Source organism: Heterocephalus glaber, unplaced genomic scaffold (assembly GCF_053883595.1).
Source record: "Heterocephalus glaber isolate CG9 unplaced genomic scaffold, H.glaber_assembly_v1.0 deba00000621, whole genome shotgun sequence".
Classification (NCBI taxonomy): domain Eukaryota; kingdom Metazoa; phylum Chordata; class Mammalia; order Rodentia; family Bathyergidae; genus Heterocephalus; species Heterocephalus glaber.
Genome location: NW_028258153.1, coordinates 28,939,315 through 28,966,357, shown reverse-complemented (window position 1 = coordinate 28,966,357; position 27,043 = coordinate 28,939,315). Strand labels below are relative to the sequence as shown.

General features: G+C 46.9%; 1 protein-coding gene across 4 annotated transcripts; it reads left to right on the top strand.

The window, feature by feature from the left end:
• Positions 1–4,790: 4,790 nt before the first annotated feature.
• Positions 4,791–26,807, top strand: Mkrn1 (makorin ring finger protein 1). 4 transcript variants are annotated; one of them, XM_087206316.1, is made up of 8 exons: positions 4,791–5,108; positions 14,866–14,994; positions 19,575–19,801; positions 20,501–20,727; positions 24,326–24,540; positions 25,246–25,289; positions 25,908–26,046; positions 26,386–26,807. In XM_087206316.1, the coding sequence occupies exons 1-8, from the start codon at positions 4,945–4,947 to the stop codon at positions 26,528–26,530; spliced, it is 1,290 nt and encodes a 429-aa protein (XP_087062442.1). In that variant the 5' UTR covers positions 4,791–4,944; the 3' UTR covers positions 26,531–26,807. The 4 variants fall into 4 exon arrangements, with proteins under 4 accessions (XP_087062442.1, XP_004851340.2, XP_012929987.2 ...); XM_004851283.3 differs by having other exon boundaries at positions 25,246–25,356; XM_013074533.3 differs by lacking the exon at positions 4,791–5,108 and adding an exon at positions 5,137–5,322 and having other exon boundaries at positions 25,246–25,356.
• Positions 26,808–27,043: the final 236 nt, after the last annotated feature.

The following is a 27,043-nucleotide window of genomic DNA, read 5'->3' as shown; positions in this document are numbered from 1 at the left end:
GGAAAAGAAGTGTTGATAGTGTCAACATTAGTGGTGGGTTGACCACTGTCACCAGGAACCAATTTCCTGGCTTCATTTTGGATTCTCTCTCTCTCCTCTGTGGTAAATAGGATCTGGAGGAGCTGTTGACAATCATCCCAGGTGGGCTGGTGAGTGAACAAAACAGTTTCTAATAGGTTAATTAAATCCCTAGGGTTGTCTGAGAATTTGGCGTGTTGAGTACGCCAGTTATAAAGGTCACTGGTGGTAGAGGGCCAGTAGTGATGAGGCTGGTTACCATGCTCATCAGGGGGCCCTATCGCTCTCAGCGGGAGAACAGTAGAGTCTGCCAGCCCTGCCAGCGAGGCAGCACGCCAATGGTGAGTGTTCTGGGTGGGGCCATCCCCACTGCCAGCAACTGGAGCCGGCCCTCCCTCCCCAGCTCGGGACTTCTCCCCCTGCCTGTTGTCGCGGGGGAGTGGTGGGAAAGTGGTAAGGTGGGGGGAAGGAGATCTTCCTCGGTTCCTCCTTGGAGGACCGGGTAAAGCGGCGCGGTCGGCTCAGTTTTGGTTTGCCTTTTTCTGTCACGTTCTCTGGGAGTCTTTTCACCGGCTGCCAGTATTACCTCTGGCTGCTGTTTCTGTGGAGGCAAAAAGGGCTTGACCCATGGTGGGGGGTCACATATTAGATTTTCCCAAGTGACGATGTAAGGCACCTGGTCAGGATGTCCCGTTTGGGAGTGGAAGACTGCCTCTCGGACCTTCCTAGCCGTTCCAAAGTCAAATGTGCCCTCGGGTGGCCAGCCTACTCCGTAAGTTGGCCACTCTGAACTACAGAGAGTGTTTAGTTTTCCTTTTTTAATTTTTAACCTTAGATTACGAGCACACTCCCTAACTTTTTAAAAATGGTCCATCATGAGGGACAGGGGGGTGGTTGCGGTCTGTCCCATCATCTCAGTCCAAGTCAAGTGACAACAATAATACACGGCGACAGACAAGACAGCCAAGCACAGCAGAAAAACAAAAGGCAAGACAAAACAGTCCTCCGCTCGATCGGAGGCAAAACTGAAAGTAGGACGACGGCCTCACGCCGTGCCGCAGGAGCGACCCGCATCGTCCTTCCAGAAATCGCAGATACTCACGGGGCACTCTGTCCCCTCCAGAAGGGTCTGGAACATCTTCCAAGACCCCGGGTCGGTGGCCCGCCAGCGCGTCCGCTTAGACCATTTGCCGACCTACTCAGAAATAATTGGGCCCCCGAATTACAGACAGACAACTCCACAAACACAGAGACACTCACCGGCCGGTATCGACCCTCTGGTTCGGGGGTCCTGGGGGTTTGGGGGATCCCGGACAAGCCCCCAAATGTTGTGCCCAGATCGCGAAGTCCCCAAAGACCACCAAGGAGCCGATTCCGATGCAAACACATGAGGGTTGTTTATTCAAGCCCGAGCAGGGACTCTCAACCATCACCAGTGCAGCGGGTCAGGATTGAGAGCCCCCAACTCCAAATCAGCAGGGGTTTTTATACGGGTTACAGCAAGGTTCGGGGAGTTCCAGTTTGGAAATTACATGATTGGCTGGTACATAGCAATTTTTGAATGTTTAAACCTGATTGGCTGTGCCTCGCGGGCCAAACTGCAAACGGTTGCTCAAGCTATCGAAAAGAACATCTGGGACATTTGGGTATTGGGGTAACTACTGATTAGCTGTTGCTAGGGGACTGCTGAACATTATCACAGCCGGGTGGTCAAAGTACATCTTGTAGTTTTTCTTGGAACTGGAGTTTATGTCCAGGCCACCTTATTTTAAGATGGAGCCTAATTTTAAAATGGAGTTGCTTAGGACTCACAGCCCCACCTCCAGCTTGAAGAAATCTAATTTAAAAAGTTGTATTTGAGTGAGGCATGGTGGTGCATGCTTGTAATCTCAGCACTTGGGAGGCTGACATCACTAGGAGTTTGAGGCCAGTCTGGGCTACACAATGACTTCAAGGCCAATCTGAACTGCATAGCAAGACCTTGTCTCAAAAAAACCCAAAAAGTTAGGTCAGGAAGCACCCATTCCCAGAGCATACATCTGCTAGAAAGACAAGTTCTTGAGGATTCTAGTGTGGTTGTGTTTTAAGCAGACTGTGTGACACCTGGGGGTCCAGAGGGAATTTAAGGCTTTCACGTGAATTCCAGAAGGGGAAGCAGTCTTTCTTCTTCACTTGTAGCCTGTGAGTTGAGTACCTCTATCTCTCCTTCCTTCCTCTGTCTTCTACCCAGGGAATTTTTCCCTTATCAGCTGCTGTTACCTTAGGAGAGGTGGGGTGAGGTAGATTTAAAAGAGGAAGACAGGGCCCGGGATTTAGCTCAGTGGTTCTGCTGCCCTGAGTCGGATCCCCGGTACCAATAAATAAATATTTGAGGTACCACCACTTGGGAGGCTGAGGCAGAAGGATTGCAACTTTGAGGGCAGCCTGTGCCACACAATGAATTCTAGGCTGCCTTGAACTATATGGAGTGATACTCTGTTTCAAAAATAAATAAGGGCCAGGGATTTAGCTCAGTGGTGGCGCTGCCTGCCTTGCAAGTGCAAGGCCCTGAGTTTGATCCCCGGTACCAAATAAATAAATAGCAAGAAGAGTTCATGTGATTATTTTATTCAAAAAAAATTTTAAATGGGTGCCATGGCACATGCCTATAATCCCAGCTACCTGGATGGCTGAGGCAGCAGGATCCTGAGTTCAGGGCCTGCCTAGGCAATTTAGGGAGACTGTCTCAACAAAATAAAATAAAAAATGCTGGGGATGTAGTTCAGTCGTGGAGTGTCACCAGCTAGCTGAGGTCCTTCCTTTTAGTAATGATAGAAATTAAAAGTAAAGCACAAATTTACAAGAAAATGTTTTAGTTAGAAAGAGCTGAGCATGAGTGGTGCATGCCTATAATCCCAGCATTTGGGAGGCTGAGGTAGGAAATTGCCACAAGTTCGAGGCCAGCCTGGGCTACATAGTGAGTTCAAGGCTAGCCTGAACTCCATAGGGAGACCCTGTCTCACCCCCCTCCCCCAAAAGCAAAAAATAAAAAAGTGCAGGGCCAGAGAGTTAGCTCAGTGGTTCTGCCACCTGCCTCGCAAGCATAAGGACCCGAGTTCGATCCCCTGTACCAAAAACAAAATAAAACATAAAAAAGTGCAGGCCCTGGTGAGGTGGAGTCACTTGTGGCCTTGACCTGGTAATAATTATGGGGATGGGGGTTGGGATCTAAGAAAATTGTGAAACTGCCCTAGACAAAAGAATTCAGTCCTGGAGAGTTGATGCCTGTATGTGACACATCTTACTTCTTTTTATATCCTCGCCCCCTCCCCACCCTTCTCCTGCCCTTCATCTGTTAGTCCTCTTCCCATTTGGATTATAGATTTTCTTTTTTTTTGAGACAGGCTCTCGCTATGTAGTTCAGGGTTGGCCTTGAACTCATTGTGTAGCCCAGGCTGGCCTCAAATTCACTGTGATCCTCTTGCCTCAGCCCCCCTGAGTGCTGAGATTACAGGCGTGCACCACTACACCTGGCTGGAAAATCAAAATTTTTAAATTATAATTTTAATAGGAACTGCAGCTTTTGGACTCAAACTCCTTCAAAAATTCCTAAAGTCTTTAAATACTACACAATAAGCCTGGGCTCCTCCTTTTTATCTGTAAATGAACCTTGGCTGCTCCCTTTGACCTGTAAATGGACACCTGGTGAATATGCCATACCTTTTCATATTCACTAGGGGCCTTTCCCAGGTCATTTATGAATGGGTCATCTCCTTTACCCCGTTGAAAGGACTGTGGCCTTTCATCTGTAAATTAAATCCCCTTTCCACAGTTTCACAAGTTTCTTAGATTCCCCAAGTGGGGAAGCGAGGTACGCCACCCCAGGTTTAAGAGAAAGTTTCACTGGTGGGAGAGAATGTTGGCTGGACTCAGAGGGGGAAAGGAAAGCAGTAAGAAAAGGTTAAGTCTTTAAATAAAGTGGAACAGTAAGCAGGGATTGGGCTCACTGGGGAGCGGAACAGTGAGCTGGGCTACATGGCGAGACTCTGTCTCAAAATCCAACCCAAATAAATAGGAACAATGGAGCCGATTGAAGGCACTACATTCAGACGCTGATGCCTGTAATAACTTAGCCTTTTGAGATCTGTGCTGTTCTAGTTGTTCTAAAACGTCTTCTTTCACTAGTTTTTGTTTTCTAAACTTTTTCTCCAAACTATCTGGGTTGCAGAATAATTTGTAAGATGAATGGGGTAATGGGGCACTGGGGATTGAATCTAGGACCTTAGCACTGAGCTACATCCCCAGGCCATATTCTTTTTTCTTTTTTTGGTTTTATTTTGTTTTGGTACCAGGGATCCAACTCGGGACCTTGCCTGCAAGGCAGGCGCGGTGCCACTGAGCTAAATTCCCGGCCTATTATTTTTGTTTTTGATCGCACTATATAGTTCAGCCTGGCTCCCAGAAGTTTTTTGGGTAAAGGCATGGAAGGTTGTGGGGGCTTGACACCACCATTTTGAGCCTGATAACTAACAAGCCCTATCAGGTTATCCTCATTGGAGACTGGAGGAAACTGAGGCTCGGAGTGAGTCGGTGTCCAGCCTATTCTGGTCTCGGCACAGGGGAAAGTAGGGATTCGATTCCAAGTCTTCCAAACCGGGGCGCCGTATCCGGACTTGCTTTACCAACCAGGAGGGCGGGGTAGCGGGGACCGGCCCCTCGTGGGCGGAGACCTAGGCTCCACCAATCAGCGGTGCCGGGGGCAGGACCCGGGCGAGTACGCTGCGGACCGCCCTTCGAGTGGCCGCAGCGCTCACGGACGCGACGCGGAGTGAGCCGGCGCCTCGGTCTCCTTCCCTCCCCTCCCCTCGACGCTGTCTCTCCCGCAGCCGGACCGGAACTATGTGATCCCGGAAGTTCCGGGGCCACTGCTGTGTGGGATAAACAGTAATGGCGGAGGCTGCGGCTCCCGGAACAACAGCCACAACATCAGGAGCGGCAGCGGCCTCCCTCACCTCTCTCCCCACTGTCGCGGCCCCGTCGCCGGGGGCGGGCGGGGGGGGCGGTGGCAGCGACGGCAGCGGCGGCGGCTGGACCAAGCAGGTCACCTGCAGGTAGGACGCTGCGTGGCGGGCTAGAGGAGGGGGCGGCGGCGGCGGTGGCTCGAGGGGGGCGGCGCTGAGGCGACTGCCGGGTGCGAGGCCATTGCCGTCCCGCGGTCGCCGCCCCTTGCTGCGGCCACTGCGTCAATGCCCGCCGCGCTGCGCAGGCCTCCGCGCGCTCCGCCGGCGGGGTGTGGGGCTCTCGGCGCCCGGGTCTCCGAGAGAGGTAGGCGGCGTCGACGCCCGGCCCTGCTGTGGTCCCTGGGCGTCGGCGAGGGCGTGAGGCTGGCCGGGTCAGCGGCCTCCTCGCCGGCTGCCCACCCGTCCTTAGCGCCCCTCGCCGCGGCGCTTTGTACGTTGATCGCGGGCGGTGGCTCCGAGCTTTGTTTCGGATCCCAGAGATTCGGGGCCGGAGTCATCTCTTTGATCCCTGATTTTACGAGCTGCGTAATAGCGCTCTCCTCCCAGTCGCTGCGTGGCTTTTGAGATTCACGCGCCCTACCTCTTGATCGGGGACCCCAAGGAAAGAGGTTCGGTTTTGGGTAAGCTAGAACAGAATGTTAGGAAAATACTGTTAAGTGGTGCGGGTTTGGCAGGTGCACACATGCCACGCATGTAAAAGAATTGCCGAGCTGATCGATAGTGCCTAAGCTTTTATTTTTTATGGGTTGAAAAGAATCCAAGTGAAAGGCCGGTTTTCATCTGGCTATTTGTATGCACATATGTAGAAATATTCCCGATAATACAGAATTCAGTGTTGTAGTATTAACGGGGAGATTTAAGCATTCCCAGTCTTTCGTGTGACGCATTTGTTAACGACTGGGTTGAAGCTTTCTAGGTTCATTTAAGGAGTGAATGATAATTATTTTTCAATAATGGGGTGCACAAAGAATAGAAGCAATTTCAGATAATTTCTAAAAATGGTATCAAGTGCAGTATCCTAAGGAATGTGCATTTGGTTTTTTTGCTGTTGTTCTTAAGTTCTTGGTCATGGAACCAATTATTTGAATCTTATCACAATACTGCTGTTGTTGTTTATGGGCCAGTGATTTTTTTTTTTTTTAAAGACAGGGTCTCACTATGTGGTTATGGCCTTGAACTCAGTAATCCTCCTGCCTCAGCCTCCTGAGTGCTAGGGATTACAGGTGGACACCACCATGCCTGGCTAGTGAATTTTTAAACATGTAAAACCTAATGTAACTTTTCTATTCCTGAACCTTCCAGTCATTTCCCTTGCAGTCCCAATCCACCTCCATAGTCTGTTTTGTTTTGGTTTGGTTTTGTGTTGTGAGACAGGGTCTCTTGAACTCACAACAATCTTCCTGCCTCAGCCTATCAAGTCCTGGGATTACACGCCTGGCCACCTCCATAGTCTGAACATGTTTGTTGAATTTGAGTCTGAAGAGTTCTGTAAGGCCCCTTCATTATACCCACCCTCTGCAACCTAAGTATAGCCACATCTGAGGACCCATCATCAATCTGACCTTTTTTTATTACTAGTACATATTTGCAGTATACCCCACCCTGACATTGCTATACTTACCTCCTTATTAGTTGTTGTACATGTCCGGATCATCCCTCCTTTACATCTCTGTACAGCATTCATTGTCATTTTGAAAACCTCCATTTCCTTTCTCTTACTTTCCTTGTTCCATTCTTAGCTCCTCAAGCAGCACTCAAGTGTAGAAATGGTCACTACTGTACTGCCAGACTTTTTCTTTTTCTTTTTTTTTATTAAGTTTATTGATACATTTTAGATATAAAATACAGTTACATTCATCGTTGGGATCTTGTACCTATACATGATGTATCTTGGTTCTTTTTTTTTTTTTGGTATCAGGGATCGAACTTGAGACCTTGAACTTGCAAGGCAGTCAGTGGAACCACTGAGCTAAATCCCCCGCCCTTGGTTCTTATTTTTGTACTTCCAGACTTTAGTATTCCTCTTTGCCTCGATCCTTGTTAGTGAAATTTCCTAGGTATTTCTTGGACATTTGGGAATTCATTGTCTATGAAGGCTAGGTGTAGGTGTTTTAGAAATTTATGTAGCCCAGTAAACCTCATTTGAGAAAACATGTAAAAGATACAGGCTTAGATGTACTAGTTTTTGGCTTCTTGTAGTAACTTGTAGTAGCTTCCATTTGGGACAGTTATCTAGAAAGAGAGTAACTCTGTAGGCTGGTAACAGTGGCCTGAAGCTGTAGCCCTAGACACTCCGGAGGCTAAGGCAGGAAGATCACATGAGCTTAGGAGTCACGGGCCAGCCTACAAAAGTGTTACTGCTTCTCAAAAGAAATAGCAACAGGACAAAAACTTACAAGTTGGGCCAGAGATTTAAGCTCAGTGCCATCACACTTGCCTGGAAAGCGCAAGGTCCTGAGTTCAATCCCTGGTACCAAAAAGAAAAAAGCCCCCCTAAAATAATGATAAATTTAAAACCTGTTTGCAAATTACAACTTTTCTTTAAACATTAACTGGTTTGTTCCTTTTTTCTTCTCCCCCCCCCCCCCCCGGCCCTTTTCTTTTTTCTTTTGAGATGGTCTCACTAATAATTAAGGCTGGCCTCAAACTGAACAATCTTCCTGCCTCAGCCTCTTGAGTGCTGGGATTATAGGTATGTGCCACCGTGCTCGGTTGAAATTTTGAATTTAAACCGGCTTGTTGAATATTTTTACAGTGGTGGATGAGTGTTCTTTTGTTATAAATAGTACACAGTTCTAAGCATTTTTATTTCTTTTTAAATTTTTATTTCTTTTTGTGGTACTGGGAGTTGAACTCAGGCAGTACTGCGCCATATCTCCAGATATTACCATTGTCATCATTTTAAGACAGGGTCTTACAGTGTAGCTCAAGCCAGCCTTGAACTTGCTGTGTATCCCAGAGTGGTCTCTAACTTTAGATTCTTCGGCCTTGCCTCCTGAGTGCTGGGATTACAGGCTAAGCCACCAAGCCCAGGTCTTTGTCTTTTTAGGCCCACCCTCACACCTTTTATTTTCTGGAACTGGGAATTGAACCCAGAGCTTTTCCACTGAGCTATGTCCCCAGCTTTTTATATTTTGAGATAGGGTTTCAGGTTTAAACTGGGCTGGGCTCAGATTTGGAATCCTTTGCCTCAGCCTTCCAGGAGTGTGCCATCGTTTCTGGCCTTTGTGGGGGGAGCTCTTTTTTTGGTTTTTTCTTTTTTAAGTTGGTCTTGAACTCCTGGACTCAAGCCATTTTGCCTCAGCCTCCTGAGCAGCTGGGACTACAGCCACATTCTACCATGTCTGGTTTTTGTTTTGTTTTATGAAGACCCTTTTTTTTTGGTACCAGAGATCGAACTTGGTACATTGCCCTCGAGGCTGCACCACTGAGCTAAATCCCCGGCCCTGGAGACACAGCCTTGCAGTGTAGTTCAACTTGGTCTTGAACTTGTTATGTAGCCTAGGCTGGCCTTGAATTTAAGATTCTCTCTCCTGCTTCAGCCTCCTGCGTGCTGGGATTACAGGTTTGTTTTTTCTGTACTAGAAATCAAACTCGGGACCTTGTGCTTGCCACAAAGGCGCAATGCTGCTGAGCTACATCCCCAGCCTACAGGTTTGTTTTTTGATGGGTTATGAAGGCAAAATACACTGAGATCACACTGAAAGTTACCTGCCCTGGAAAAGAATTAACTTGCTTGTGACACTTAAGTGACTTCTACATTATGTATTAAGTGTACAGAACTGATAGAATAAAGCATGGGCTTCCCCTGTGAAGGATTTCCAGTCTAGTTTGAGAAGCAGGGTACCTACCTACACTTAGCAAAATTAATGTCACATAAGAACTATCACAGTGGGTGAAGTGATGATTCAGTGCCACATCAGGTAAGATTTCATAATCTTCTAGAAATCCCCAGGGAGGGTGTCAGGCTGCCTCCAAGCACTGTGAGGATGGTGGTTGGTTCTTTTGCATTCTTACAAGGTACTTACTGGGTGGGGTTTGTCACTCTCTCTATGACAGTGACTGCAGGGTTTCCGAGAGGTGCAGCCATAGGGGGGTTCTGGTAAATTGCCTTTACTACTGGACAGTGCTTGGGTCAGTCCTCATAGTGGAAGGGACTTTAGAAAATCACAGCAGGGAAGCTCGCCTGGGTAGTGACATCAAGGTGATTTTGGATCGTAGTTTTGTTTTTGGTTTTGGTGGTAGGATTTTAGAAATGGAAGTACTTATTTTTATGGTTTGTGTTGGGTGAAATCTTGGAAGTGGGTTGCCTTTATTCTGCTGCTTATATATTACATGTAACACTACAATCTTAGGCTTAATCGATTGTGTTGGCATGGAGGTGTTTCCCTGGAGACTGCTCATGATTTGGGTTTAGGCAGATAAAACAAACCAAAAACCTGACTGTACCACCAGGCCCATGTAAGTAATGCCCTGGGTTTGGCAGTGGCACTTGGCCTGTGCTCTAGTGTCTCTCTGGCTCTGTGGTGTCAGGTGATGATGAAGTAGCCGTGGTAGTCCTTTGGTGGTGCTCAGTCTGCTGCATCCCAGGAACAAGCAGCTTGTTTCTCAGACCTTGCACTGAGCCAGATGCAGCCGGTAGCTTCCTGCATGTAGAGTGTATTTACCCCTTTGTCACAGTAGTGCTGGCTGGACTACCTAAAATACTGCAAATGCACGTCCAGTGCCTGCCTTCTGGGCTGCCTCCTTCTTTCCCACTCATTGAAAATCAGAAATCAGAAACCAGAGTATCCAGATAGTGTGATGGGGAAGGCACAGGGTGAGCAGAGATTGAACAGGTTAGTGAGAGTCACCAGCTAGCGGACAGAATAGCTGCCACCTGTAACTGAAGAGGGAGGGGTATTGGTCCATGGTCCACCACTCCAGGCAGGCACATGGTGGGGAAGGGTATGTGGGAGGAAAGCTGCTCTCTGGCAGCTGGGAAGCAGAGCTGGGTTAGAGCTGCAGAGAGGAGGAGTCCCCTAGGTCACACCCCTGTGACCTGCCCAGACATTCCCAAAAGGGTGCTTTACTCTTCTGGGTACTTCAAGCCAGTGAGTTGACAGAAGTAGGAAGTGACAGCTGGAATTTAAGAGTCCTCTAGTTCTGAACTTTTTGTTCTTTTTATTGCTTAGATCTGAGCAATCTCGTTGTTGTGGTAGCAGCAGCGACTATGGCTCTAGAAACTTGTGACTACTTGAGTCTCCAGAGAGTCTCCAGACTTCACTGTAGTCTGTTGGCCAAGACAAGTCACCTAGAAGCTTGTTTGTTTATTGTGGTGCTGGGAATTAAACCTGCCCTTGCACATGCTAGGCAAGCAGTCTATCACTGAGCTCTATTCCCTGGCTTCTAGAATCTAGTTTAATATTTTAATAATTTGATCTGATTGTGACACTTCTGTTTTAGATTCTTCAGTGAATCCTTACTGCTTTAAGGTAACTTGGCTTACAAGACCCCCTGACAGATTTGTTCCTGGCCTCCTAGCTTCTTTACCTGTGTTATGGTTTTTGTGTTTTGTTGTTGTTGTTGTTGTTCTCTCTTTTGGAGACAGGGTCTCACTATGTAGTTCAGCCAGACCGTGAACTCGCTCTGTAGCCCAGGCTGGTCTTGAACTTGAAACGATCCTTCTGAGTGCTGGGATTACAGGCATGTGCCACCATGCCCAGTACTTTGCTCCATGTGCTTTTTGCTTTCCTTGCTAGCCCTCTTCCCTTTCAGTGTGGTGACTATCCTCCCACTGCAGGGCCTTTGCACAAACTGTCCCTCTACCTGTGTAATTGTAGCTTAAAAGTGCCTTAACCATTTAATCTTAGAGCAAGTGCAGTTTTGTTGGGGAAGCAAAAGCTTTGTCTGGTCCCTGCTTCCTGTTACAGGGTGTCAGGCAGAGACTGGTGCTCATTTTGCTGACTGCCAAGTAGGATGATTTGTATGTAAACTGGATTCATTTTTTGGAGGTTGACTCTTTGAATATAGTTTAATCTTTCTTGTTTTGAGATGGAAGCACAGTCATAGAGTGGTGTTGATGCTTTATAATCTCATTACCACCCCCCTACACAAGTGTTTTTATATAAAAATACACAAGCGGGCCGGGGATTTAGCTCAGTGGCACTGCTCCTGCCTCATAAGCCCAAGGTCCTGAGTTTGATCCCCGGTACCGCAAAAACAAACAAACAAACAAACAAACAAACAGAAAAACACAAGAGGGGCCAGGGATTTAGCTTGGTGTTTCCACCACCTGCCTCTCAAGCGCAAGGTCCTGAGTTTGATCCCCAGTACTAAGAAAAAGAAAATTACACAAGAAAAGGTAGAGCACTGTGTTCTCATGTCCTAGGAGTGAGAGTGTCTCAGTCAAGTACCTGTACCATGCTCTTGGCTAAGGTGATCTGAAGCCCTGCCACATGTCGTGGGCCAGCTGGCTGGTCCTACAGGACATTGCCCACAGTGACAGACAATGATATCAGTATGGCGTGGTGTAGGGTAGAGCCCTTTGAAGTTTGTGGTCAGGGAAACGGGAAGTTAGTGGAGGACTTAAACCAGGTACAGTGATTTAAATTTCTGAGAGCAGGCGTGTGGTGGCCACCTGTATAATTCCAGCCCTCAAGAAGCTAAGACTGGAGGCTCACCACTTGTTTGTTACAGCCCAGCCTGGGCTACATTGTTAAAAGCCAGCCTGAACTACATAGGGAGACTGTCTCAACTCCCACTTCTCCCCCCAAAAGTGAGAGCATGGGAAAGAGGATAGAATTCAAGAGCAAACCAGTGCTGCACCTGAGATTTAGGAGCTGTCTTCCCAATAGAGATCTCTAGGTGGCTCTTTTACCAAGCCTTACATCTCTATTAGTGAGTTTCTGACTGTAGGCTCCCCCCAGAGAAGCAGGCAAGGGCTGCCCCTTTGTCTGCTGTATGGAGCTGACACTGCTTCAGATGGATAAATAACCTAGCCAGGCACACACACCTGTCATCCAGGCATGCTGGGAGGTTGAGGCAGGATTGTAGCCCTAACCTTGCCTCAGCAGTTTAGCAATCTGGTGAGATCAACCTTGTCTCAAAATATAAATTTAAAAAGAGCTGGAGATGTAGCTCAGGGCAAAGGCCCTGGATTGAGTCTGGTATTGTAACAAAAGATGACCCATTAGCAATTGTGGCTATGTCTTTTTTTTTCATAAAAAATGTTTATTTTAAAGTAATTTCCAGTAAAGTTTGCATTCAGTAGTTTAACATTAAAACCAAATACTTTTTTAGATACTTTTTTAGTCTTTTTGTCCATTTATGCAGTCAAAAATGATCTATTGGCACAAGTTTGGTAAAACTTGTTCCCCAAGCCTGTCTAGCTTTATTAAAGATACTTTCATAGACAAATTCAGAATGGGGTCATAGGGAGCTCATCTCGCTGCAAAGCTTACAGCAAGTAGTAAGGCACTTGAGCTAAAGTTTAAACCTGAGTTAGAGTAAGTTAAGCTTAATAGCAGTTGAAATTAGGGATAATTTTATTTATTTACTTATTTATGGCAGTACTGGAGGTTGAACCCAGGGCCCTGGCCCTTTTGTTTGCTATGTTGCTAGGTCGCCTAGGTTGGACTCTGAACTTGTGGTTCTCCTACCTCAGTCTCCCAGAGTGTTGGGATTACAGGTGTGTGGCACTATGTCTAGCCCTTTTAAAATTTTATTAAAGTTTGAGACAGGTTCTTGCTAAGTTGCTCAGGCTAGGCTCAAACTTTTGATCCTCTGCTCAGCCTCCCAGAGTACAGGATTACAGATGTGCACCGTCTCACCAACTATTTTTGGTATGAGATAGGGTTTCTCTGTAGTCCAAGCTGCCTTCGACCTCCTAATCCTCCTGCTTCAGCCTGCTGAATGCAAGTTACAGACATGCCTCAATTTTATATCTGTAATTCAACTTTCTCCTTTTTTTGTACCAGGGATTGAACCTCGGGTCCTTGCACTTGTGAGGCAGGCGGTGGAACCATTGAGTTAAATCCCTGGCCCTGTAATTCAACTTTATTTCTTTTTTTTTTTTTTTTTTTTGGTACCGAGGATTGAACTTGAGTCCTTGTGCTTGCGCAGCAGGCAGCGAAACCACTGAGCTAAATCCCCAGGCCCGTGTAATTCAACTTTCTACTATGATGTTTTGAAGTTTTGTTTTTTCTTCTCATGTTATTTACTGCTGTTACTTAGAAGGTTCATATGCAGACAGTCCTTTTACATTTTAGTTTGGGGAAGCCCCCTCCCCACCTTTTTTTTGGTCCTGGGGTTTGATCCCAGGCCTTGGGCACACTAGGCAAGCACTCTCTACTAAGCCCTTTTTAGTTTCTATGTTGGCCAGGGTCTTGCTAAGTCCCCGGATGGGCCTCTGATGGGTTCTCTGGTATTCAGGGTGTGTGCCATCATGCCTGGCTTCTGTTTGTTTGGGTACCCTAGGTACAGGTGAGTCTGTTTCTCTGTCATTTTGTTTGGCAGACACGTGGAATGTGCTTGTCATCGCCTGCTCTCTTCCTATTGTCTCAGGGTTGCTGTGTGCCCTCCTTAGGTCCATCAGTGCTCTCTTTGAGGCCAGGGACAGTTGTACCCAGCAAGCAGTTACTGTTTCCTGCTCTGTACTAGCTTTGTGGAGATGTATGTCATGGGGGTTCTAGTTTGCCAAACTGAATCTTCATACTCTGCTCAGGAGAAAGATCTAAAGGACAAAGAATTAAAAAACTGAACCCTGACATACGTCAGTAATGGGAGAATGGGAAAGGGATTCTGTGTACTTTACCAGATCAAGGTTGCCCACAACAAGCAAGATGCCCCATTTCCCTAATCCGAACAGATCTCTGGGCCCCACACCTCTTTTCTGACCTAGTAGGTTCTAGGCAGGATCTCAGAATCTCTAGCAGATTGCCAGGTATTGCTGCTGCTGCTGAGAGAGCGGTCCAGGTCCACCTAGAAAACTACCTCATGTATTTACATGCCTGGGTTTGGAAACTGCCAGCCACTTCCTATAATCCTTAAGGCAGCTGGCCAGGTAATTTCCTTTTGTCTTTACTTCTGCAGATGGTTTTGTGTTTTCGTGTGTGGCTTTTAAAGCATTAAGATGGTCTAGGGCAGTGGTGGGAAACCTGTGGGCCCCTATGCTTCAGTGGGCACACAGAACTCTCTGTTAGGCACAGAGCCAAGTTGCCCCAGCAGCCAAACATGGGATAGATATTCAGGTTTAATTGCATTGTTGGCACTTCATGATGAATGAGTGGGTTTTGGGTTGTACTTTGGGCACTCAGTCTCAGTCTCTAAAAGGTTCATCATCATTGGTCTAGGGGGCCCATAAAAGGCCCCAGTCTTCCTTCATCCCTTCTGGCTTCCCCCCTTCCTTCCTCCCCTCCTTCCCTCTGGGGTGCTAGACAAAGACTCTGCCACTGAGCGACATCTCCCATCCCTTATAAAAATTTCTTGAAGAAGTAAAACCAAACACTAATCTGGCCCTTTCCAATCTGTTTGGTTTCTTGCTTCTTTATCTTTGATTGTTTTACAGATGGAGCCACTGTTATGGCTAAAGCTAATGGAAAATAAGCCACTTGCTAGGACTGTAAGACGAGGACAGTGGTCAGTCTTGACCTGCGGTGATAGGATGCATGTTTGAGACCTAAGTTGGTGTCTGTGCCCTGGGCAGCCTGCTGCGCTACACACATGGCTCTTTCTGGCTATGTGGTCTAGGGCTACTCACTCAGTTCATTTCCTACACTTGTATGTTTACTAGAAAAACATGTAAGTCTTAAATTCTTTAACTGGCTTTAATCTTTCTAATACAGCTTTATGGTCCTTTATCTCGCAGGTATTTCATGCATGGGGTTTGTAAGGAAGGAGATAATTGTCGCTACTCCCATGACCTCTCCGACAGTCCTTACGGTGTAGTGTGCAAGTATTTCCAGCGAGGGTACTGTGTGTATGGAGATCGCTGCAGGTAAGAATCAGTTCATAGATTCATTTCTGGTGGGCATGGTGGGAGAAAACAGTAAAATACGTAATGTTAGTAGCTTTATACATAATAGATTAAAAACATAAAAACATTTAACACTTTAGGGCTGAAGGTGTAGCTCCATGGTAGAACACTTGCCTGGCATACCCAGGGCCCTGAGCTTTATCCCCAGCAATATAAAAATCATTACTTAATGCTTTGAAAAGTGCTTCTTAGGAATGGCAGTACACGGACAGCACTGTGTCCTGCCAGGGAATGTATTACGTGTTTTGAATTAATGATGTACTTTTTATTAGTACAGGTTTGCAGTACATAGTGATTACATTTATCATGGAGAGTTTGTACATCTACATAACACATCTTAATGCTTCTTTTTCCCCTTCCCCTCCTACCCCTTCTGCTCTCTGCAACTCTTGATCCCCTGCCCATTTGGAAAAGCTTAAAATTTGAGCCCAGTGTGGTGGCTGATGTCTGTAATCCCAGCACTCAGGGAGTTAAGGCAGGATTTCGGGGAGTTTGAGGCCAGCCTGAATAACCCTGTCTCAAAAAACAACCAACGAAGAAAACCAGCTCTAAATTAGCTGAGTGTGGTGGTCATTATCTGTAATCCCCACTTTTGTTGTTGTTCTTTGAGATAGAGTCTTGCTATGTAGTGCAGGCTGGCCTTGCACTCACTATGTAGTTCAGGCTGGCGAACTCAATGGCAATCTTTCTCTGCCTCAAGCTCCCTCCTGAGTGCTGGGATTGCAGGTGTGTGTCACCATGCCTGCCTGTTATATCCCTACATTTAAGGAGGGGTAGGCCTATATCTTGGATTACTGAGGATTACAGCTTGAATTACTACATAATGAGGTCCTGTGTCTTAACCCTACCACCACCAGTCTTGAATTAGTGCCCCAGGAGTGATTTCTTCTGCATACCTTAGGGAAGGTATGTGGCGTTTCCTTTTCAGAGCAAAGTCTGAAATGCATATTTGTCTAAACTGGAATGGTTTCAGTGAACTAGGGAGACAGAATAGGGTCTCAGGAATTTGGAGTGAGTTAGGTTACTTTTTCTTGTTTTTCTGGTACTGGGATCAAACTCAGGGCCTTGGGCTTGCAACGCAGGCACAGTGCCACTGAGCTAAATCCCTGGCCCACTCAGAAGTATCAGACAAGCCAACCAACCCTCTTACTAGTAAGAAAACCAACAAAAACACTTCCGAGTATTGACAGGTTGGGAAGTGAAACAAAAGTTGAGCACCATTTACAGCCTTAGTGAAAATGCCTTTGCTGTCTGTCACAGAGTATTATAGAAGGGTTAATTGCTGAGGGATCTTTACCCTCAATTTGAATTTGTGCCATAATCCTGTTCAGGCGCAATTCATCATTAGTGGTTTCTGTTTAGAAGTTGTGTAGAGTGTTTCCTTGCTTATCTTCCCACATAGTAGAAAGTATGTGCATATCAAGGTGTTTCAGTTATCAGTTGATGTTTACTCCAGGGTTCAGCAGTTCAAAACACCGTGCATTAGCCAGGTATGGTGGTGCACATCTGTGATCCTAGCACTCAGGAGGTTGAGGCAGGGGAATCACCATGAGTTTGAGGGCAGCCTGGACTACATTGTGAGACCCTGTCTCAAAAAAACCAAAAGTATTTGTGGTCTCACATAGGTTCTAGGGGTCTGGAACCTATGAGAAGCTTAGCTGAGTGGTTTTATCTCAGATTCTCAAGATTCTTGGCCAGGGTGACAGGCATGGAAGCTTGATGGATCTGGGGACTCTTTTGCTCGCTCCTCTGGCTGGTGGCAGGAGACCCCAGTTCCTCAACAGTAGGCCTTTCCGTCGGGCAGCTGTGGTGTCTGTCTAGCTTGGCAGCAAGCCAAGAGCTAGCAGCTCAAGAGATGGGGGACATACCTTTTATGACCTCAGCTCGCAGTCACACGCCGTCACTCCACCTGAGTGCTGGGCTAAGTCACTGAGTCCAGCTCACATCAAAGGGACAGGCAGGAGTAGAGCTCTATCTTTGGAAGAGAGGCATGTGGCGAGTTTGGGATGTACTTTAAACCACTACACTAGGTAAAGCTCTGGCAGTGTCCTAGCCAGTGTTAGTGTCATATTAGAAAAACGTGTCAGCTGTTGGGATATGATGGATGGGGTGGTGATGTTAAGTCATCCTATCTAATGTTTGTTTTTGTTTATTTTTGGTACTGGGGACCGAACTCAGGTCCTTGCACTTGCAAGGCAGGCGGCGGCATCCTGTCTAATGTTAAGCCATCCATTGGATGGGGCAAAATATATTTTTCTTTTAGAAATGGACCCCAGGGGGCCTGAGATTTAGCTCAGTGCCACCGTGCCTGCCTTGAAAGTGCAAGGTCCTGAGTTAGATCCCTGGTACCAGAAAAAAAGAGAAATGGACCTCAGGGTATTTGAGTTTAGTGGTTACTTTGCAGTTAGTGTTAGACAGGGAAGGCACGTGTGGTAGTGTACATCTGTAATTCCAGCACCCTGGGAGGCTGAGGCAGGAGGATTACAAGTTTGAGCCCAGCCTGGATAACTTAGTGACTTGTCAAGACTCTGTCTCAAAATTTAAAAAAGGATCTGGAGATGCAACACAGTGAGAAGGCCCTGGGTTCAATCCTCAGTCCTGCAAAGGGTGGGTGGGTGGGGTTGGCAACATCCCATCCTGTAACAAGCAAGTCTTTGTTGTGGGCAGTTTCTGCAGGGTTTCTGGATGGGGCTGATGTGGGAAGCTGGGTTCCTGGGACTGTGTTATTGATGACTCGTAAAGGAAGTGAATATGGTCAGCGGAGAAGCTCAGTGCCCAGCAGAGAGTTGTAGACAGTTGACTGCTGTGAGGCAGGTGAACCTGCAGATGGTCCTTAGTGTCAAATAGGTACTTGTCTGACTGGTCCAGATAGAATGAATGAGAAATTCACTACTGGGAAGTCTGTGGGAGTAAAGGTCAGGGCTCTACAGCCCTGGTAGTTTTGCCAGCCCCACATGACACTGTTTTTCTCTTAGTCACTAAGTATGGAAGGTGGAAGGTGTTCTATTCTGTTCTATTCTATCCTACTCTACCCTACTCTATCTTATTTATTTGACACAGGGTCTCACTATGCAGGTCAGGCTGGCCTTGAACTCCTCACTATATAGCCCAGGCGGGCCTGGAACTCATGGTGATCCTCCTGCACTCAGCCTGCTGAGTGCTGGGATCACAGGCGCATGCTACCATGCCTGGCCTCGAAGCCTCTCTGTAGCCTGACTGTGTAGTCAGGGCTTCTTTGTAGTACAGGATCAAATCCAGGGCATCACACATGCCAGGGCAATGCGCTCCCACTGAGCTACATCTGTGCCCTCCACCTCGTTTTTGAGACAGGGCCTCACTCTCTAATTTGGGCTGGTCTTGACCTCACTACATAGTCCAGGCTGCCCTCAAACTCATCTTGAATGCTGGTATTACAGGTGTGTGCCACTGTGCTGCCTTTCAGTTCTTTTTACACTGAAATCTCCTAAAAGCTCTACAGACAAGGCTGAAGGTAGTACTGGGGATGGAACCCAGGGCCTTGTTCATGCTAAGCAAACATTCTCCCACTGAGCCATGCCCACTCCTAACAGCCAGTCCTTGGTGTTTTTTTTTTTTTTTTGGTACCGGGGATCAAACTCTGGACCTTGGGCTTGTGAGGCGGGCACCAGAACCACTGAGCTAAATCCCTGGCACACCGCCCCCCCCCCCCTTTTGGTACTGGGGATCGAACTCGGGTCCTTGCGCTTGCGCAGCAGGCGGTGAAACCACTGAGCTAAATCCCCGCCCCTGTCTTTTTTATTGTTTGTTTTTGTTTTTAATTGTAAACTAGACATACAATACAGCTGACCATGCTTGGTTCTGCTTCACTGTGCAAGTTGTATACACACCATGGTTTAGATTTATTCCACATGTAATGACTTGTGTCTGAAATCAGCTCTGTCTAAAAGGCTGGAAAAGTTGCGCATTTTGAGTCGGCAAGTGGCTTCTTGAAGGGAATAGTTTCCCTGTTGTCTTTGGCAATAGATTAAATAGTGTACTGATGTGAAAGGAAGGAGAAAGCGAAGAGAGTGAGGTAAGGAATCGGCAAGTGTGTGGATCAGGAAAAGAAGATGCAGACGGTACATTCTGTAGATCCTGTCTGCCGTTTTAGAAGGTGTTCCTTACCTTACTTTGACTCATGGTTCAGTGAGTGAAATTTGAAGTCACAGTGGTCTGCAGCCCATAGACCACATTCAAAGGCTGTTCTTGGAAGTGCAGTGTTACTGGGACAGTCACATGAGTTCATTTAAATGCCTGTGGCTTTTTGTACTACAGATGCAGGCAGAGTTGAATAGTTGTGACATTGACTATGAGCTACAAAGCCTAAAATGTGTACTTGTTTGTTTTTTTGTCCTTATTCTTAGGGGCGTGGTGGTACTGGGGACTGAATCCAGGGAGCACTGAGCTCCATCCCCAGCCCTCTGTTTCCCATGTGGCTCCTGTACACACAGAAATGTTCAAGGACTGTGTCAGGGAGTGTGTGTGATGGATAGTAACCCTTTACTTCCTCATTTTTTTTTCAGATATGAGCACAGCAAGCCATTGAAACAGGAAGAAGCAGCTGCTACAGATCTACCTGCAAAACCATCCCTTGCTGCCACCTCAAGTCTCTCCGTCGCTGGAGCTCTCGTGGAGATTAATATGGGCGATGCCGAGTCCCGAAATGCGCACTTCCCCGCCCTAGGCGCAGGGTCCGAGGACTGGGTGAACGCCATCGAGTTCGTGCCTGGGCAGCCCTACTGCGGCCGCAGTGAGTATCTGCAGAGCACAGTCCCATGAGCTGAGCACTAAAGCCTTCCTCTCCTGGCCCCCGGGTGCAGCCTGCACCTAACACTTGAAATTAGCTCACCTGAGATGAGACAGAGACACTTGTCTCCCACTGAATCCCAGTTGTAACAAATTAAGGATGTTTTTAAAACTGAAGCCTCTCTTTAACTAGTACTTTTGTTTTTGTACTGGGGATCGAACTCAGGACCTTGCACTTGCCAGGCAGGCACGGTGCGACTGAGCTAAATCCCCAGCCCTTTAACTAGTACTTTTTAAGATTAAATTTCAGTTACTCAAGAATTACGGAAGCACCGCCTCCCTCACAAGTGCAAGGTCCTTAGTTCGATCCCCAATAACAAAAAAAAGAATTACAGAAGGATTCTTTTTTTCAAACCCAATCTTGGAAACATCTGCCTTGTAGAAAAGTCATGCCTTTCAAGAGTAAGAAAGTAGGGCTGGGGATTTAGCTCAGTGGTTCTGGTGCCTGCCTCCCAACCACAAGGACCCGAGTTCAATCAATCCCTGGTACCAAAAAAAAAAAATAAAAGAGTAATAAAGTAGTTCTGTCAACTGTTGGGAGTTTAATCGCAGTTCTTCCTTGGTCTTTTCAGTTAGGCTCTAGTTCCCTTATAGTTCATGTATCTCCTCACCTTTGGCCCTCAACCCTCTCACACGTTTGCAGCTACCCCTGCCTGCTCAGAGGCCCCCGTGCAGGGCTCCCTGCCCAAGGCAGAGTCTGAGAAGGAGCCGGCTGCAGTGGAGACCAAGAAGCAGCTCTGCCCCTACGCTGCTGTGGGAGAGTGCCGCTATGGGGAGAACTGCGTGTACCTGCACGGTGACGCCTGCGACATGTGTGGGCTGCAGGTCCTGCACCCGGTGGATACAGCCCAGAGGTCCCAGCATATAAAAGTAAGTCTCTGGCAAGAGTGTGCTACTGGGGGGAATGGGGTTTGTCCTTTCTGTGTGTTGCTTCATTTCAGAGAAACATTTGAATCCTAGCACTCTTGTGCTACATTCTAAGTTGCTCAGGCTGTGCTGGTACTTGGATCTTCAGCCTCAGCCTCTGAATGCTGGGAATGCTGGCATACAACCACCACACCAACCTTTCACTGGCTTGTAGTATACTTGCAGAGTTGTCCATTCGTTACCACTACTGTAGTTTTAGGACATTTGTCATCCCCAGTGGAAACCCACACTCACAAGCAGTCCACTCCAGCCCTTCGCTCCTGGCAGCAAGGGTTCTTTGTGCTGTGGCTGAGGGTGGGCATTTCCTGTCACGGGAGCAGCACAGTGTATGGGCTGTGGGGATGGGCGGCTTTCACTGAGCCATGTCAGTGAGAGGGAGCCCAGGGGTACTGTGCCACTCAGCTCCATCCCTGGCCCTTCTTGTGTATTTTTTTTTCGGGTACCAGGAATTGAACTCAAGACTTTGTGCTTTCCAGGCAGGTGCGGTGCCATTGAGCTACATCCCCAACTGTATATTTTATTTAGGGACAGGGTTTTGTTAAATTGTCTATGCTGCCTCAGACTTGGAATCTTGCCCTGGGCAGCTGGGGTCATGAGTATTTACCACCACGCCCCGTTTTTTATTCCTTTTTATAGTTGGATAATCATTGTAGGCTCTTTTTCTGTTTACATGTTCACATGTTTTTCTGTTCATGGGCTTTTGGATTGTTTCACCTTTGGGCTTTATGAACAGTGATACTGTGGACATTTGTGTAAAAGTATTTGGACATGTCTTTATCTTAGACAAATCTTTAGGAATGGAATTGCTGAGTTAGATGGAACTCAGCTTAGCTTTTTTTTGTTCTACTGAGGATTGAACCCAGGGCCTTGACACTGAGCTACATCTCCAGCCCTTTCTATCTGTTTTTTTTTTTCTTTTCTTTTCTTTTCTTTTTTTTTTTTTTTGGTACCGGGGATCAAACTCGGGTCCTTGTGCTTGCAAGGCAGGCAACGTAACCACTGAGCTAAATCCCAGGCCCCTCTGTTTGTTTTTATTTTGAGATGATCTCACTGAGTCACCAAGTTCCCCTGGCTTGGCTGGAATTTAAGTTCTTCCTGCCTCAGCCTCCCAGAGTCCTGAGACAGCAGGTATATATATGCCTGACATTTTGCGCAGCTGCCAGACTTCGTAGTGGCTGCATCATTTTACATTCCCAACTTTAATGTACTGAGGTTTCAGATTCTTTAATTTTAAGTGCATTGTTTCATAAACTTTTCCATTTATTGGAACAAATTTTGCTTCTAATCATTTCCATTTCTCACAGCAATCTGGTTTGAAATGTGGTATAGAATAGACAATTTGAATACTACCTTCATAACCATACCGGTGATGCTATATTCTTAACTTTTTTGTTTTGGTACTGGGGATCAAACTCAGGACCTTACACTTGCAAGGCAGACGTGGTGCCACTGAGCTAAATCCCTGGCCCTTTGTTGAGGGTAATGCAGTCATGCTTTTCTCTGAAGATTGTAAAAATGATAAAAGTAGGAAAAAGACTAATTGTACAATACATTAAAATAGTAAACAGTTCTGTGGGATTATCCCCCCCACTGCACTAGGACTTGAACCCAGGGCCTTCACACTAAGCTACATCCCACTCCCCCCCTCCTTTTTGTTTTTTTTGGTACTGGGGATCGAACTCAGAACCTTGCGCTTTCGAGGCAGGCACCGGAACCACTGACCTAAATCCCCGGCCCTCCCACTCCCTTTTTTATACTTTTTATTTTGAGACAGGATCTTGCTGCTAAGTTGCTTAATTCCCAAGGCTGGGCTTGCACTTGGGATCCTACTGCCTCAGCCTCCCTCCCAGAGTGCTGGAATTAATTACATGTGTCCCACAATTGGCTTTATTTCCTTTTTCAGTCTCCATGGGTAGCCCAGGCTGGTCTTGAGCTCAGTCCTCCTGCTTCAGCCTTCTGAGTGCTGGAAATATAGGTGTATCTTTGCACCCAGCTTTTTTTTTTTTTTTTTTGTACCAGGGATTGAACTTAGTGCTTGTCAGGCAGGCACTGTGCCACTGAGCCACATCTCCAGCCCTGCACCCAGCTTTATAGGTGGCTTTTCTGTTGCTTTTCTGCATTTTATATTTCCTGTAATCATACTTAATACAGATTTAAAAGTGTATAGTACCTGCACAAACACATGTACGAGGGCCGGGAATTTAGCTCAGTGGTTTTGCCGCCTGCTGCACAAGCTCAGGGACCCGAGTTCGATCCCCGGTACCAACAAAAAACAAAAAAAAACACATGTACGAGAATGTTCATAGCAGCGTTGTTGTTTTTTTTCATAACACCCCCCCCCCTTTCCTGGTGGGAATATTCTAAGTGTATGTCATGTGATGAATGGACAAAAAGTGTGTATCCATCCAGCAGTTATAAAAGGAAACAGTATCTGTTCTACTACCCCTAGTAACCTTGAAAACTTAGTGTGTGAACAAAGCAGGTTAGAGCAGCCCTAATAGAGCTGGCAAATTCTCACATTTGTGGTTACCAAGGACTGGGGATTTTGTGGGAAGGAGCAACTGCTAGTGGGTATGCAGTTTCTTTTTGGGGGTAATGAAAACATTCTAATATTAACTGTGGTAATGGGTACACAATTTTCAATATACTAAAATTATTGCATACTCCAATGGCTAAAGTGTGTGTGTGTGTGTGTGTGTGTGTGTGTGTGTGTGTGTGTGTGTAGGCACACAGCACATGTGAATTACCACAGTTAAAGCTGCTAATTTTGTTAAAAGCATATGAGTGGTTGGGGTAGCTCAGTGGTAGGGCTTTTGTATATCAAGCGTGAGGCTCTGACTTTGATTCATAGCACTGTAAATAAATATATTAATGAAAAAATAAAGTCATGCAAATTATGTGCCCAGCCTGTAACTCATAAGTTTTCTTTACCCTATTTTCTTGGACTTTGTTGTTGTTGTTTTGGTTTGGTTTGGTTTGGTGTGTTTTTTCTTTTTTTGCTGTACTGGGGATTGAAGTCATGACCTTGCACTTGTGAGGTGGGTGCGGCGCCACTGAATCCCTGGCCTTGGTTTGGTTTTTTGAGTCAGAGTTTTGCTATGTAGTTCAGGCTGGCCTTGAACTGGTAGTAATCCTCCTGCCTTAGCCTCCCAAGTGCTGGGATTACAGATGTGTGCCACCATACCCGGCTCCTTTACCCTATTTTCTCACAGATTTTAAATTAGATCCTTCATCCTAATTACATTCTCCATCTGAAAAACGGAAAGTCGACACACTTAGTATGGAAAATTGTCTTTGACTTGGGTGATAGCAGGGTGAAGCTGCAAAATTAGATTAAAGCGGGTGATTTCTCAATCCCTGAGGTTAATCAATCCTCACGCTCTGATTGATGTTACAGTGTTGTGAAGTCCCGTACTGTCAGCAGGGTTGTGTTCCCTTTTTGAGTCAGACTGGGGACAGGCCTTTTCCAGTTGACCCATGAACTGTGGAGTCAGCATCTCCAAGATTCCAATGCCTGACCTTATGCTCTCCCCTCTTCCAGTCTTGCATCGAGGCCCACGAGAAGGACATGGAGCTGTCCTTTGCCGTGCAGCGCAGCAAGGACATGGTGTGTGGCATCTGCATGGAGGTGGTGTACGAGAAAGCCAACCCCAGCGAGCGCCGCTTCGGCATCCTCTCCAACTGCAACCACACCTACTGTCTCAAGTGTATTCGCAAGTGGAGGAGTGCTAAGCAATTTGAGAGCAAGATCATAAAGTGAGACTCCTCTCCAATCTTCGTTTGTGCTTTCTATTTTGGGGAAGAATGTAGTATCTTGTGCCAACTTTCAACCAGATGGACCGCATTTAAATGCATGCATTTTATGTTGACAGTGGGTATTCTTCTAATTGGGATTCCTTCTTTGTATCTCGCTAGCTACTAGGGTAGTCGATCTCTACTTTATTTGAACAAGGAAGCCCTGTGTATCAGTTAGTAGGATTTTCGTGCTTTTTCTGAGGAGATTGTGTTTAACGGATTAGCCAGTTTAGGCTCCATGGAGAAACTAGCTCTGAATGTATGTTTCCTGACATTTGACATTTTCCACTTTCCTATACCATCCATTAAGCTAGCCAATAACCCACCATCCTTTAAGATTGTTCTCATAACTGAACAAAGTACGTAATTTAAACAGAGCAAAGTTACAAGAAATAAATTTATTTCAACGAAAGAAAAAGGAGTCTGTGTGAAATGTCTTCTTTTGTTGATTTTTAAGCTTAAGTTACTATTTTTAAAAAGCTGGCTAGTTGTTGAGTTGAATCTGTGAAGGCGATTGTCCTGCCTCACAGGGCCAGTGTGGGACAGGGTGACCCCATCAGGCAGTGCCTGCGGCCTCGGCCCCTGGGCGCTAAGTCAGGGAGCACACCGGGTTGTGTCCTTGTCCTCTGGTGGGACGAGCACTGCAGCCTGTTCATTGTTTCCCAGGTCCTGCCCCGAATGCCGGATCACATCTAACTTTGTCATTCCAAGTGAGTACTGGGTGGAGGAGAAAGAAGAGAAGCAGAAACTCATTCAGAAATACAAGGAGGCAATGAGGTATGAGCACTGCAGCTTTTCTCAAGCCGAGAGCCCAGCAGCCTGGGTTCACTTTGGAAAGAACAGTGCTGCATTACACACTCCTACCTCCTTCCTACCCTTTCTTTAACTCCCCAGTGCGGTCCCTTGTCGTCCTGATACCACTTACCCGGTTTGCATCTTAACTATAACACAGTCCTTGGGGTGCATGCCAAGGGACTGTGTTATAATCACGTCTGAACGGTGGTCACCGAGGCCCAGGCATGGGCTCTGCCTCACCTTGAGTCTGAGTCCATGTCGTAGTTGTCCGTATTAATTCTTGTGTGTTGGCTTTCTAGAAGGTTTGTTCTCGCTGGATCTGCGATGCTAGAGCTGGTAAACAGTGTAGACTTGAACAGAGTTTGTTTCTAGCATCTTTCACGTTAGCACACATCTTGATGAGCGCATACCTCCGGGGAGGGCTGCGTGCCGGCATCTGCTTCTGTCTCTCCCTGTGTAACAAACGCCAGGTGATAGTCACTTACAGACCTGAAGTCCACTGTGAATAAGGGCTGCGATATTTTCCTTTCCAGCAACAAGGCATGCAGGTATTTTGATGAAGGCCGTGGGAGCTGCCCATTTGGAGGGAACTGTTTTTACAAGCATGCGTACCCTGATGGCCGTAGAGAGGAGCCACAGAGACAGAAAGTGGGAACATCAAGCAGATACCGGGTAACTCTCACTGTTTTCTTAAAGGAGGGGACTGCCACGCTGTCAGATGAGTCGTGCACATGTTGGGGGAGAGGCAGGAAGTTAACGCTCATGTCTGGGAGCGGGACTAGAGAGGCCCTGAGGAAGAAAGAGATTGGAACCTGGGCGGGGTAGCAGATAGCAGAACAGGAGAAATCAGTGTGCCAAGCCCTAGCCTAGCCAGCCTGCAGCAAGCCACCCAGGGGAGGCATTGGTCGGGTGGAACCGGAAATCTGAAGTCTGGACGCTTTGCCTTGTAAGTGACAGAATAGAAGACACTACCCAGCAGTGCCACCCCTATCATGGCCTTGTTTCTTACAGGCCCAACGGAGGAACCACTTCTGGGAGCTCATTGAGGAAAGAGAGAACAGCAGCCCCTTTGACAACGACGAAGAGGAGGTTGTCACCTTTGAGCTGGGCGAGATGTTGCTTATGCTTTTGGCTGCAGGTGGGGACGACGAGCTGACTGACTCTGAGGACGAGTGGGACTTGTTTCATGATGAGCTGGAAGACTTTTATGACTTGGACCTATAGCAGCTTTGCATGGCGTGGGAATGGCCTGCCAAGCCTCAGACAGTAGCTGTCCCCCGTGCCGTGTGGCAGTGGTTGCCCTCCTAGTCAGGCCTCAACTCCAGGTGCTGTCATGACCACTTACTTACCAGGGCCTGCTGTCCACCCCACTTCCCCAAGAGTGTGTCGTTTTCTCTGTTTCAAAAAGTTACAAAAATAAATCTTCAAGTTAGTTTTTTTTGTAACATCTATTTAACTGTCAGACAGTTAGAATAGGTTTGTTGCGTCATGTTTTCAGCCTGGTTGTGTTTATGGACTTTCCACACTCATTTTGAGGCTCCCAGGTTCAAATGAAAAAGCACTGGCCGTGCTTTGGGGTCCAAGAGTAGGGGTGCCAGGTGAAGGGACCTGAGCTGGCAAATAAGTAGCCTTCTGCTCCAGATGTACCAGGGGGTCCTTGGCTGCGGGG

Bases quoted from the DNA above. Each gene is read 5' to 3' on its own strand.
- Mkrn1 (XM_004851283.3), top strand. From the start codon at position 4,945: ATGGCGGAGGCTGCGGCTCCCGGAACAACAGCCACAACATCAGGAGCG. The intron at 5,109-14,865 runs GTAGGACGCTGC...TTTATCTCGCAG, and splicing joins ACCAAGCAGGTCACCTGCAG to GTATTTCATGCATGGGGTTT. The intron at 14,995-19,574 runs GTAAGAATCAGT...TTTTTTTTTCAG, and splicing joins GTGTATGGAGATCGCTGCAG to ATATGAGCACAGCAAGCCAT.